At 43.0% G+C, this 15193-nt stretch overlaps 1 protein-coding gene across 1 annotated transcript in view; it reads right to left on the bottom strand.

Annotated features, from left to right (window-relative positions):
- SHANK3 (SH3 and multiple ankyrin repeat domains 3) overlaps positions 1-15193 on the bottom strand; it is a 1519554-nt gene that overhangs the window by 221327 nt on the left and 1283034 nt on the right. Inside the window, exon 19 of the mRNA XM_069229472.1 lies at positions 13218-13298. Within this exon, the coding sequence (XP_069085573.1) occupies positions 13218-13298 (81 nt within the window). The remainder of the gene's footprint in view (positions 1-13217; positions 13299-15193) is intronic.

The raw sequence follows: 15193 nt of genomic DNA, 5'->3' as shown, positions 1-15193 counted from the left end.
GCACGTACAGATGGCACACAATCTCCCAACTACTCCGAGGGCGTGCTTAATGCTCTATTCTGGAGGGGGGTTATGTAAGAAACAGAACATCTCCAATTCAAGTTCACTGCGTCAATTCCCGCTGCCCTTGAAGGGGGCGTCAATTAACACGTGTCCTATCGGGGAGAGGGGCGAGACCAAAACGTTCTTGTCATGTTGTCTACCAAAGATCCGGGGACGGCAATAACTTGCAGTCACAAAGGACCATGGCTTTTTAAGTACCTGGGAACTAGGCAGCGAATGTGTCTCTTACATTGAACCGAAGCTGATGAGCTGCACAGCCCGCAACATTACCAGTTCCCATGCACATGGCAGACATTTTGACTTAATAATAGACAGAATCATTAAACACCCTTGACCCTGCAGAGCATGGTACACAACAAACATTACTGAGTGCATTCTAAACAGGCAGCTGACTACAGCAGCCTTGTGCATGCTGATATGTGTAACGCTTTTGCTGTCTTTCAAAATCCTGGCTGGTGCAAGACTAAGCTTCCCCTAGTGTGAACAATCACAAGCATTCTCGGGTCATCCAAATGCCATGTGTGAGTAGTGACATGAATACTGCCAGAGTATTCTTGAGTGACTCTTCAAACGGTACCAATCCGGCAAATTCGTACCATGACACTTCCTGGTCTGTGCCATAGCACTGGCTCTAGGTATCAACTTGTGGCTGCACTTGTTGCATGTGCAAAGTGTGTTGTTATTTGTAAAAGGTGTGACTGCTACTATGCAATATGCCGCAGTGCATGCTTATTGTGACTTTACGTCAGTGCTGTGATTGCGTTTGCTAAGCTCACTTATGTGTGAGTGAGTGAGGTGGTGATGATTATATTTTGTAAGGATAATGTTGAAAATCAGGGGATCTCGGACTTCCCTTTAAAATTATAATTAACGTGCAAACACAGAACATTAAAAAGCATTTCCTTGTTTATATTTAATGTAAAGTGTCGAAGTAAGGGTTGTAGAAGAACGGAATGGTGTCCCTTAAGGGCAATCGGCACTCACCGACAATACTGCATTAGTCCATTCCCTCAGACGCGTTTTTTCTGTTTGACCAAAGAGAATCTTTAAACAATGAAGCTCCTCCTTGTGCCTTTATTTTGCAACTAAATGTTTCCCTTTGATTCCTTGCTGCAGTTGCAGTTAACCTTTATATACTTGATGAAGTCATCTAGACCAGAGCATTAGTGAGAAAACGGTTGTACAAGATTTTTGTACGAACGCCGATCACAACACAGCCTGAATACTAACTGCACTCACAAGTTTGGTGAATGCTGTTCCATGCAGTGGTAACAACGCAAGCAAAAAGAGGTAAATTACCCAGCGTAAACATTGTGCATGCTTTATTTACACTGGGCGCTAAATTTCCTTGATGGAAACTTCTATTTGCTAAGTAATGCTCCCCTTGATTACATCTTGTGGTGTGTGCCATATAGATTTTTAAATGGCGCAGCCTTTTTTGATAGTCTGAGCACCATGATTTTTGTAAGTGTAAATATGCCAAAGAGACGCCTCATAAGACTTCAAGAAAAATAAAGGTAGGATTTACAATTTTACAATTTTAAACTGAGCTCTATTAAAAACCATGCAAGCTTAACATTTAAAAAGTCGTGACTGTTCAAGTGTGAAGACTTCACAAATTTGCACATGCCAATTTAACGGAATGTACATGGCCAAGCAGTCATGGCTAGTTTTGCAAGCTTCAAAAGAATGTACTTCATCACAACCTGATGTCACTGAGCTTGAATGTCTGGCTCCTGAAGTCCTGCAAAACTGGTATCTACCTCAAGACTGACAACAGATTATAGAAGAAGAAAAGACTTCATCCTGAAGGAAGTGTTACACCTTCATTTTGTAGAAATTCTTCAAAGGGCATCTAGAAAGTTTCCGGTCTGTTCTATACACTGCGCTGGAGCCCGTTCCAGCTCTTCTCCTTGCACATTTATTGGAAAGACCATCATATCATGGTTCGTTATAAGGAACATCAGCCTAGATCAAATTTAGAGCAAGAGCCAGTTCCATAAGGAGATTCAGTCAGACTCCACAAAGTTAACAGGCTCTGCAAGTTAAAGTGGACCCCAAAAAACTCTCTCCAATATAATATAGTACCACTCCAGACTTCCACTGGCTCACATATTCACATAGATCTCTAATATCAATCCCTGTGGTGGTAATGCCCTTAAATGTGGTGACTATATTTATTTAAGTGTGGCTAGAGTTGCTATAATTCTCAACTCCAGACGATGTCCCTATGAAGAGACATTAGTCTTTTTTTTACATGTTTGAACTTTGTAGATCTTCTAGTACACCATGTAGTCAGATGTTTAAACAGCACAAGCATTCCCTACTCACCCAGAGGCCTCTGGACACAGATAAACCTCTCCCTAAACATCAGTCAGCCTGAACTGACAAGGTATTGTACCTCAATTTCTTATTCCAGGCCTTCTCAATCTACATATCCAGGATCAAAACAACATTCCCATAATCACCACAGTCGCTCAACCCAGTTCCAATTTAGGAAAGAGGTGAGGAAACACATCTTCAAATAAGGCTGCATGTCACTGCCTAGAAAGTTCCCATCCACTCTTTTATTTTAACATCCTCCTCACTCTGTGCTCTGGAAAGGCTCCCTGACTAAATTCTTTCTCCTTTTGGCCTTGTACAGCATTCCACAGGCTCTGGCTAGATTCATACTTTATAAATACCACATGGAATCAACAGCAAAAGACTTCTCTTCCAGGGGATCCCCATCAATAGTCATAAGCACTGAATATTCCCGCCCACATGCGGGGATCCCAGAGCATATATAAACAGACATGTATATACCTTAAATGTATGCGTAAAAGTAAAAATCATGTACAGAATTTAGTACATATATATCATATACATGTGTAAGCAATCGTGCCGTCTATGTGGCCAAACAGGCTAAAAATGTCTTATTTTTGTGAAGTCTTTCTTTAATAAAACTCTTCAACTAGAGTTACCAGCTTTCTGCAATCAAAGAAGAGAGCCTAGAAAGTATTAGCAATCTCCTATAGAGAGAAACAACTGCAGTGAAAATACAAAGGCATTATTAGCCAATAGGCTGCATCCTAATTAACATAGCAGAACCAAAAAAACTGGCCCTGTGCCTTTAAGGCCCTTTGAACCTCCAGTATCCTATCATGCCTCGGAGGTGAGAGTGAGGTGACAGTTGGGCTACAGTTAGGTCAGTTCTTTTTTCCGGCTTCTTCTGTTAGGATCCTGGAGCATTGAGCTCTTATTGTCTGAGTTTTTTACCAGAAAAATTCTATAAAACTACAATTTTCTACATTTTACTACACGTCTTTTTTCATTTTCTGAGTGAAATAACATTTTTCTCTGAAGAAAATGCCTTCCCTCTTTGTAAAATGCCATGCTTGTGCTAAAAAGAAGGCTCAGACTGATCCACACTCAGCCTGCATAGTGTGCTTACTTCAAAGTCACTGTCCGAGACCTGTAAACACTGCCAGAATCTTTCAAAAAGAGCACTGAAAGACAGAGAAAGGATTTGACTCCAAGGCCTACATGAGAGAGAGAAAACTACATCCAATTCTCTTCATAAGAAGGTCTCCAGAGAAAAAAGTGTTACAGACAAACGGCGCGCAAGATCTACCTCAACAGGTAGGAAAATATTGGTTTGTTCCTTGTCATCATTGCATCAACGTTGTCAACCGACGTCGAGAAGCACTCCTCCATCAACGGCGACACATGCAATGTCAAAGGACATGACTTCGAAGACACAGTTAACTACCAAAGATAAGTCTCTGTCGGCAGTCACCCACCGCTCAACGTCGAGCTAGCACCGACGTGCTGATACTCCGTCGATGGCACACCATGACCCATTCGCGACAAAGGCTCCCTGACTAAATTCTTTCTCCTTTTGGCCTTGTACAGCATTCCACAGGCTCTGGCTAGATTCATACTTTATAAATACCACATGGAATCAACAGCAAAAGACTTCTCTTCCAGGGGATCCCCATCAATAGTCATAAGCACTGAATATTCCCGCCCACATGCGGGGATCCCAGAGCATATATAAACAGACATGTATATACCTTAAATGTATGCGTAAAAGTAAAAATCATGTACAGAATTTAGTACATATATATCATATACATGTGTAAGCAATCGTGCCGTCTATGTGGCCAAACAGGCTAAAAATGTCTTATTTTTGTGAAGTCTTTCTTTAATAAAAACTCTTCAACTAGAGTTACCAGCTTTCTGCAATCAAAGAAGAGAGCCTAGAAAGTATTAGCAATCTCCTATAGAGAGAAACAACTGCAGTGAAAATACAAAGGCATTATTAGCCAATAGGCTGCATCCTAATTAACATAGCAGAACCAAAAAAACTGGCCCTGTGCCTTTAAGGCCCTTTGAACCTCCAGTATCCTATCATGCCTCGGAGGTGAGAGTGAGGTGACAGTTGGGCTACAGTTAGGTCAGTTCTTTTTTCCGGCTTCTTCTGTTAGGATCCTGGAGCATTGAGCTCTTATTGTCTGAGTTTTTTACCAGAAAAATTCTATAAAACTACAATTTTCTACATTTTACTACACGTCTTTTTTCATTTTCTGAGTGAAATAACATTTTTCTCTGAAGAAAATGCCTTCCCTCTTTGTAAAATGCCATGCTTGTGCTAAAAAGAAGGCTCAGACTGATCCACACTCAGCCTGCATAGTGTGCTTACTTCAAAGTCACTGTCCGAGACCTGTAAACACTGCCAGAATCTTTCAAAAAGAGCACTGAAAGACAGAGAAAGGATTTGACTCCAAGGCCTACATGAGAGAGAGAAAACTACATCCAATTCTCTTCATAAGAAGGTCTCCAGAGAAAAAAGTGTTACAGACAAACGGCGCGCAAGATCTACCTCAACAGGTAGGAAAATATTGGTTTGTTCCTTGTCGTCATTGCATCAACGTTGTCAACCGACGTCGAGAAGCACTCCTCCATCAACGGCGACACATGCAATGTCAAAGGACATGACTTCGAAGACACAGTTAACTACCAAAGATAAGTCTCTGTCGGCAGTCACCCACCACCGCTCAACGTCGAGCTAGCACCGACGTGCTGATACTCCGTCGATGGCACACCATGACCCATTCGCGACAAAGCAATCAACGTCAACGAGGGCAGCGTCACACAAATCAACGTGAAGGCAAAGATCGATGTCTCTGTCGAAGGTAATGGATGCCGTTCGACGTCAAGACACACCCCACCGGTGGTGGAATATTCAACGTCAAGACAGTCAAAGTCAAGGCATTCGACGTCAAGACATTTGCCTTCAAGACATTCACCGTCAAGACACTCGACATCAAGACATGAGCGGTGTCGGTTGACGACACTGCATCAACGTAGAGACACACCTCACCTATTCGGTCAGCTTCAAATCAAACTTCAACGTCGAAAGACTGTTCACGTTGTCCACGACGTCGACCAACACCAGCACATCAAAGGACAACTTCACCTACTGCTACTTTAACTACGTCAGTGCCTCAAACACATGACCCTATACCAAGTAGGCCAACTATCCCGTCCTCAAGAGCCTCGTCACAGTCTGAGCAAGTCTCTCCTATAACTCTTTTGCCAAGATGGTTGGAAAACCTTAACAAGAGCCTGGCCCATCAATCTCCGGACTCACAATACTCTCTCGGCATCCTTTCCAAGGACACCATCACCAATGCCTCCAGCCAAGCGGGCGACAGCACCATCTTCTACAGGTCACCCCGTACCGCAAAAAAAGGCGCGGGACTCCTCGTTCACGCACAAGGAGTAGATCGCTGCAGGCTTCCAGACCAAGGTCAAGATCTCAGACCTCTCGATCCCATCACCAAAGGCACAGATCATCTTCCTGGTGTACAGCATCTACGTCTTCTATTAAAGACTATTTGCCCACGTCAACAGACACTACTCCGGCAAGGGTCTCTCCAGTGGACGACAAACACCTTCAATGAAGTGTTGGTTAGAGGAGCTCATAAGCTTAATATAGACCTCCCTGAACCTGCAGGGTCATTGTCTGTAATATCTGAAACGCTGCACCATCGCTCCTCTTCAAGGCAGCTTCTACCTCTGGTTCCAGGACTTTTGCAACCAGTCATGGATACTTTCGTGCAGCACCGGCAAGAATTCTAAAGAAATACAAGACTCCATACCAGGACCCTTTACTTCTCAGAACTGATCCTCCACCAGATTCTATCATTCCAGCTGCAGCCAGGAAAACCCAGTCAGTGGCGTCCTCATCAACAGTTCCTCCAGACAAGGAAAGCAAGCATCTGGACTCATTGGGGAGAAAGATGTGTGGTACCTCTGCTTCCTTTATGAAGGTATCTATTGCATTTGCACTTTTGGGAATATATGATCGATCTCTCTGGGATTCTCTAACCAGGTTTGTCGATAAACTTCCTAGAGAAGACAGACACGATTTCCAAAAAATCCTACAGGAAGGAGGCCTAGTAGCCAATCATGTAATCAGTGCGGCTGCAGATGGCTCAGATCTAGCTGCTCATGGATATGCGCATGGTATATGTACAAGACGATCATCTTAGCTCCGCCTAACAGGACACAAACCAGAGGCACAACATCGCATCATGAACCTCCCATTCTTTGGGAATTCTCTAATTGGGGCCCACGCAGAAGAAAAAATGGCCAAAACAAAGTCTGACTTGAACACACTCAAGGCTGTGGGTCTAGAAAATCGCAAGGAATGCAGCAGAAGATATAGACCATACTATAGATGTCCACGCCAGTAGAGAGTTCAAACCCCTCAGTGGGTCCAAAGGCAACAGCAAAGGCAAGGATGACCTTTCTACCAGTCCTGAAAACAAACAAGGGAACGAGGTACATACAAACAAAATCAGTCTGTAACCAAAACATCAGAGAAACAATGAGGACTCGCTTCCCCTGATCCTGTCACCCACTCCAGAGGGGGGAAGTATTACAAACTATATAAGAGAGTGGCACTTCATAACAAAAGACAAATGGGTTCCGTCGAAAGTGGGTATTCTGTAAGTTTCAAATCACTTCATCCTCTGGTACAACCAACAAAAACAGCATGTCATCAATAATCTTTCCTGCAAAAAGAGGTTCTCCCTTTGCTACAAAAAAGGGCTATCAAAGAAGTTCCACCTTCGCAGAGAGGAAAAGGAGTGTACTCCTGCTATTTTCATAGTACAGAAAAAAGGCCCAGACAGAGCCTTCAGACCCATTTTAGATCTGAGACATCTCAACAAGTACATTTGAAAAGAATAATTGAGAATGCTTGCCCTTCATCAAATCTTCCCCCAACTCCATCAAGGGGACTGGATGTGTTCCATAGATCTACAGGTTGCATATTTTCACATCCCAGTGGCAGTGAAACACCACTAATTCCTTTGCTTCGTAATTACATCCCACCACTACCAATATAGGGTACTACCTTTGGTCTGAAATCAGTTCTGTGCACATTTTCCAAATGTGTAGCAATAGCAGCAGCACACTTGAGGAAGAAAAGGTTTTTTATTTCCCCATACCTTGACGATTGGCTACTGAAAGGCAGTACTTTAATTCAGATGATGCAACATCTCAAAATTACTTTGAATACTTTTAAAACCCTCGGTCTTCACGTAAATCTACAAAGGTCTAAACGAACCCCAACGCAGAGGCTCCACTACTTAGGAGCAACACTGGATACAAACCTCGAAAAAGTCTATCCTTCGGAGGAGAGACCATTATCAATAACGCAGAAGTGTCACAGCATCATTTACACTCTACGACCAACGGTCAGGCAAATAGTATCACTCCTAGGTTCCATGGCCCCCTGCTTTTTCATTGTTCAGAAAGCCAGATTACACATGAGACCTTTTCAAGAGAACCTGGAGGATCAGTGGAGCCAATCTGCAGACAAATGGGACAACAGAATAATTCTCTCACCAGCGGCAAAAACTCACTACGATGGTGGACTCACCGACAACATCTGTTAGTAGGAGTCTCTTTTCATCAGAGCATTCCTACTCAAACACTAGTAATGGGTGCATCGCTTCAGGGCTGGGGGGCTCACATGGGCTATCTCCAAGCCCAAGGAATGTGGTCAGACAAGGCGCAGCAATACCACATCAACCTGCTAGAGCTGAGGGCGGTTCATCTAGCCCTGAAGTCTTTTTACCCATTCATCAAGGACAACTCCATCTTAGTCCAAACAGACAACACGACCACAATGCACTATCTGAACAAACAACGGGGCACTCAATCTTGAGAGTCACAGACCATCTGGCATTGGCTACTAGCGAGGAGGCTGTTGATCACAGCGGTTCACCTCCCATGAGCCCAGAACACGTGAGCGGACTCCCTCAGCTGAAGGTTTTCAGGCTGGCACGACTGGGTGCTTTACAAAGACATTGTAAGAGACATTTTTCAACAATGGGGGTATCCTCAGATAGACCTGTTTGCAGCTGAAAACAAAAAATGCAGAGACTTTGCATCCAGGTTTTACCGACCAGGGACAAAGGGGAATGCCCTGTTGATAGACTGGTCAGAGACATTTCTCTACGCTTTTCCTCCCATTCCCCTAATGCACACAGTGATCAACAAATTCTACAGGGCCAAAATCAGGATGATACTAATAGCCCCATAATGGCCCCATCAATGGTGGTACATGGATCTCCTCCACCTATCAGAAAAGCCTCACAGGAGGCTTCCGTGCAGACCGGATCTTCTCCACAAATTAGAGGGGAAGGTATTTCATCCCAACCTTCCCTCACTGAGCTTGACAGCATGGCTCCAGAATTCCTGCAGTATGCCCATCTAGACCTCTCACAGGAATGCATGAATATTCTAAAGGAGTCCAAAAGACCTTCAACACGGCACTCTTATTTATTCAAGTGGAAAAGATTTTACATGTGGTGTATCCAGAACGGCTCCAATCCAATTCTGGCTCAAGAGGAGGTTATTCTACCTTACCTCCTTCCCCTTGCAAAATCAGGGTTGCAGTTTTCATCAGTTAAGGTACATTTGTCAGCCATTAGTGCTTACTGAAAATCGCCCTCTCAATTGTCATTCTTTACAATGCCAGCGGTTAAAGATTTTTCTAGAGGGCTTGAGAAAAGTATTTCCACCAGTTCGTACACCTTCCCCTCCACGGGAATTGAAAGTGGTCTTGTCTAAACTCATAGGTCCACCCTTTGAGCCTATACACAAAGCATCTTTGCAGCATCTTACATGGAAGACAGCTTTTCTTGTTGCTGTTACTTCGGCCAGAAGAGTCAGCAAAATTCAGGCTCTCTGTTCAAATGAACCCTACACAGTATTTTATGATAACAGGGTAGTTATGAGAAACCATCCTGGGTTCCTACCTAAAGTGGTGTCTGACTTTCATATTAATCAGACCCTCGTTCTTTCAGCGTTCTTTCCCAAACCATCTACGCCAGCAGGGAGAACTTTGCCCTCCCTAGATCCAAAAAGAGTGTTAAAGTTTTATCTTGATAAGACTAAAGATATCAGACAATCTGATCAATTATTCATAAACTATGGCCCCATGAGAACGGGCATAGCTGCCTCAAAGCAAACTATTTCCAGGTGGATAGTCTCATGTATTGTATTTGCTTACCAACTGGCTAACAAACAATTGACTGCCAGATCTAAAGCCCAATCGACAAGAGGCAAGGTGGCAACGAGAGCCCTTCTGAAGAATGTGCCAATCTCCGAAATCTGCAAAGCTGCAACATGGAGATTGGTACATACTTCATTACTGTCTAGATTCAGATGCTAAGACAAGACACTCAAGTGGGCCAGGCTTCTTTAAGAAATTTGTTTAATTAAAACAAGTAAACTGCTTGTGTTTCCACCTCTTCGTCCGCAGAGATGTGGGATGGGCTTGCTAATCTATTCAGTGCTTATGACTATTGTTGAGGATCCCCTGGAAGAGAAAGATAAGTTACTACTTGCCTGCAAATCCTAGTTCTTATCCAGGGGAATCCTCATCAAAGTCATGAGCAACCCGCCAACCTCCCTGGACATAATTCTGGAGGTACAGCAGTTTAATTGTCTAGCCTACTCCTCTCATCACCGAAAAAGGTACTGACCTAACTGTAGCCCAACTGTCACCTAACTCTCACCTCTGAGGCATGATGGGATACTGGAGGTTCTAAGGACCTTTAAGGCACAGTGCAAGTTTTTTGGTTCTGCTATGTTAATTAGGATGCAGGCTACTGGCTAATAATGCCTTTGTATTTTCACTGAATATTTTTCTCAATATATGAGATTGCTAATACTTTCTAGGCTCTCTTCTTTGATTGCAGAAAGCTGTTAACTCTAGTTGAAGAGTTTTATTAAAGAAAAACTTAACAAAAATAATAAATTTTTAGCCTGTTTGTCAACATAGATTGCATGATTGCTTACACATGTATATGATCTATATGTACTAAAATTGTCTAAATGATTTTTACTTTTACTTATACATTTAAGGTATTTACATGTGTTTATATATGCTCTGGGGTTCCTCGCACGTGGGCGGGAATATTCATTGCTTATGACTTTGATGAGGATTCCCCTGGAAAAGAACTAGGATTTACAGATAAGTAACTTATCCTTCCTGAGAGATCTGCATTGAAAATTACTCCCTATGGGAAATAAATGGTTGTTTTTTTTTAGAACGATGTTGGGCCCTCTCAAAACCATACAGTATAAGGAGCTAAAGGCCAGATGTACGAAGCTTAGTGTTTGCGATTACCTAATTGCAATTAGCAAATAGTGAATCACAACAATTCACAAACACTGTGAGTTTTACACTTTTGGTGATTCCCAGAGGGTTTCAAATAGACCTACTCATTTATATTAATGAGGTAGGTCTCAGTTTGTGACTTATTGGGAATCAAAAAAATCACAGGGATAGTGGCCTGCTGTGGTCAGCAGGCCACCATATCTGTGACTGCTTCTAAATAAAGCAATCTTTTTGTATTAAAATGCTGGTAAAATGGGCCTGTTAAAATTAAAAAAAATGTTTTCTTTTTCATTTTTTAAGATTTTAAGAGAACAAGCAGTGGCCCCTGGGACCACTGCCTGCTCTTTAAAGTATATATATGTTTCATTCTGAAATGGGAAGGGGTCCCACATGGACCCCTTCCCTTTTGTGAATGGCTTAGCACCAACTTTGAGTTGGTGGTAAAATGTGAATATTACGCAACCACATTTTGATTGCAAAACATTTGTACCTACCAGCGTGAATTGGTATAAAGAAGGGAAGCCCTAAACATGCCCCTTCCAAATACCGATTTGCAACCCCAACTTGCAATTTGGTAACAGGTTACCAAATCGCAATTTGGTGTTTTTACATTAGAAAATGCCTAATTACATTCACAAACAGCTCGATTCTGCGAATCAGGCCATTTGCAAACACAAAAAAACTTTGTACATCTGCCATTGAAATATTTGGCTTCAAAATTCCTTTCTTTTGTAACATTCACCTCAAACACGGAGGGTAGATGAGTTTCATGCTCATTTGACCGATAAACAGTCTTACAACTTATATAATAAAGAGGTCCTCATTTGCAGTCACCTGATGGTCAGAACTGAGAGCAATTTCTAAAATTCACATTAACCAAGCTGTCATTTTACCAGTTTCATTCAAATACCTGACCTATACAGCTGTAAAAAAACATCAACTCATTAGACGTCAAAAATCTTTAACCTATTATGTTGAAAGGAATTTGTGTTAACATCATGGTTGTTTCTAGCTTACGGCATGACCAAAAAAGAACGTCTTAGCAAAAAAAAGTTAGAGCTGGTTGGCTACCTCATCTTTGTGGTTGCAAAAGGTAACAGGCTGAGTCAGCACACACCCCACAAGAGAAAAATTCACAGCAGCAGATTTTCTGGCTCAAATCCGTAAGGAAGTACCATGGAATGGATACAAGATGCTGCACCATCACTATTGCCTGAGGAGTGATGCCAGGACGGACACTCAAACAGGCTGAGTGGTCTTGAAAATATGTTCAAATGAAGGCAATCTTTGAACATCTAAGGTAGTTATTGCTTGTTACTGTATTAAAAAAAACAGGATTTTACATACATTATAAATATATGTTCCTGGCCTTTAAATATATTTTGCTAACGTCAGTCCACCACTTGCAAACCATCAAACTATCCCTAAGAGGATGGATTACTTACTATAATTGATAAGAATTTGACCAATATAAGGATTAGAGAGTGCTATTCTGTAACCATGGCAAAGAATAGATAAAGTAAACAAGACTTCCTAATTTTAGAAAATAATCTCTAAAGCAACAAATGTAATAATATAATCACATTAACTATTTATCTGAGGGCCCCTCCTTGACATCTTTCTTTACGGGTTAATTATGTAACACGAGTATTCTTCTGAGATTTCTGTTATCCGTGCAGCCTCCCCAGCTTTCAAAAATGTGAACAAACATCATTGCAAAAAAAATCAAAATGCTTAGCACCAACCCCTTCTTTCACAAAGGTTCTTCCCTTTTTTCAAAATTTTCAGTCTTGGTTAACTCAGGGGAAACCACAAGTGCATTTTTAAGGTTTCTAGAAGTTTTTTCCAGGCTCCCCCAGGACCACTGAAAAGAGGTTTTCAGAATATAAGTCTGCTGAGCATACCCAAACGTGAAAGCTACTTTACATGTGGGTAACCTTCTCTTTGTCCCTGTTTTGTGCTCGTGTCTGTGCTTATCCATGTGATGTGTTTCTGAGTTTGTTCGTGTGATGTCCATATTCATCTGCCTTTGCTTTCTTCTTATGCATCTGTGGTCACTTACTACGTGCCAATAAATGTGTCCCTGTAATGTGTATGTAAACACTTGATGGACGTGTGCCAGTGTACATCTGTGTGCTGTATCTATGTCTATACCCCTCTCGTCTATCACTGTACATATGATTTGTATGTGCCTCTGTGCTTGTCTCTGTGAAGTTCATGTCCATTCACTATATGAATGTTCGTATGTCCGTGTGTGGGAGCATGTGTGTTTGTCCTTGGTCCTCTGCCATTATTCATGTAAAGTTCAGGTGTAGATTGATTACCTTATGTGATGTTCACATGCCTTTCTATCCACGTCCCTGTGTGTTCTCCTTGTGGTTCCCGTGTGCATGCTGTTCGTTCATGCACGCCCACTGTCTATATTACAACCACCCCTCAAATCCCCTGTGCATCATGCATTTCTTACCCAACTCCTCCAGCTCGGCCGTCATGGACTTGGAGCGCAGAGTCAGAGTCGTGCTGGGGGCCCTCTTGGGTGGAGGTGGAGCTGAAAGGAAAAGAGAAGGTACTTTGGATTTCTTCTCCAGAAGTTTACGAGGGGTCACCAGGGGCATATACCATTTCTTCTCCACAGCCTGTATCTCTTCATACTGCCGAGAAGAGGTGTCACACTGCTGTAGCATTTTATTCAGGTTACGGTTAGAAGGATTTTTTTTCATGGTTAGGATAGTAGAGCCTTCCAGTTTCGCTGATGAGCTGAAAGGTCCAAACAATGTGTTTGAGTGTGACCACGAGGCACCATCAGCTGATCAGAGAGCTTTGTTCATCCAGCCCACTTCATGAACCCACTCCCAGCACCCTTCCAGCTTCTGCATCGTGGCAGGGTAGAGTAAAGGAAGTTTCAAGGAGTGTTCATTTAAAGTTTAAGGCACTTCCTCAGACTAGTCTGTGACAGTGTCAGTGGTTTCCATGGTGTTACTTGTTGTGCATTGGCCATGAGTATGATTGAAGGCTCATGCGAGAGCAAGACCTATACACTCTGGCCATGGAAAGCATGTCTCTTAAGGTAAGAAGCATAAGTGAACCACCCTCAGTTCATGTTCCTGGTCACACTACTCCATGAAGCATTTACTGAGATCCTGCAACATGTACACCACAAATCCCACTCCATTGGCTGGCGACACCCCATGACACACCAGTTAAGCCAGCTCAAGGTCCCACCCAAGACCCTAGAGCTACATACAGTTCAGCAGCAACAATTTATATAAGGGAATGGGGCACTTAACAAGTTGTCCTCAAACAGTAATAAAAGTCTGAAAGCAGGAATGAGACAGTGGGTGAAGGAGGAATGGAAGGTCGGCTTTGGCAGGCACAATGAATCGTCCAGCAGTCCTTTTCTTTTGCAATATCTGCAGTTCAGGAGTTCATCGTAACATTTTCAGTTAGGGGCCCTCTGCTCTGGCTTGTATTAGGTTTCCCTGTTTGGCATTGTTTCTTTCTCAGTCTCTCTTTTCTGCAGTCCTTTCGCCCACCCCCCGCCCTTACTGTTACGTGTCTCTTCTTTTCTCTGTGTCTTCGTTTCAGTCTGTGCCTTACGATCTTTGGCTATTTTGACTTGATCGTCTCTGTTCCTTATTTATGACCTACCACGTGTTTTGTTTTTCCTCTTTTGTGTGGATTTCCTAAATTGCTGGATTACTCCAATGCAGTATAGGAGAATGGCAGGTGCCTTCGATCTCCAGCTCCTCTCTCCTTTCTCTTCTACTGATGTTCTTATCTAGGCCTGTCTGACCCTCATATGCTCTTCTGTCAGGAACACGCATTCTTTATGCTCTCTCTTGGTGGTGTTTTCTGTCTGTCTGCCTGCCTGGCTCACTTGCTCTACAGCATCTCTCTTGATGATAGCATGTCTCTGTAACGTTTTTTTTCTTTTCCTTATGCATACCTGTCTAGCACGCTTACTTTCTATCTCCTCTCCTGACCACAATATATCCCCCCGTCTCTCATGCCCTGTTTTTTGCTGTTTTTGCTCTCTCTGTTTCTGGGTTGATTTTTCTTTCTATCGGTTCTTTCTGAACAGTACTGGATGCAACGCTCTGCCGTTGCCTTGGCAACCAGTGCTTCAGCTGGAGCTGCCTGTGCTTCTGTCGAGACCCCACTCGGGGCGTCTCCAACCGGGAGATGAGCTTTCGCGGGCCCTGATTATCTGCAGTAATTTGTGTGAAGAAGGCAGACCAGTGTTTTGTGACGGAGCAGAAAGCCGAGATGTAGGGAGCGAAGGGAGGCGCAGGGCTCCTGTGAAACATCCGATCTGCACCGTTCGCCCTTCCACAGCTCAAACACAAGACCCCAGGCCTCGGCAGTCCAGGGACGCGGTTGGGGATAGTGCCTTTTGCTGCTGTAGATCATTCAGCGATGGGTGCGAGCTTCCCACTGCACGTG

Source organism: Pleurodeles waltl, chromosome 4_1, assembly GCF_031143425.1.
Source record: "Pleurodeles waltl isolate 20211129_DDA chromosome 4_1, aPleWal1.hap1.20221129, whole genome shotgun sequence".
NCBI lineage: Eukaryota > Metazoa > Chordata > Amphibia > Caudata > Salamandridae > Pleurodeles > Pleurodeles waltl.
The sequence above is the reverse complement of the archived record's forward strand: the minus strand, read 5'-3'. Positions and strand labels throughout refer to the sequence as shown.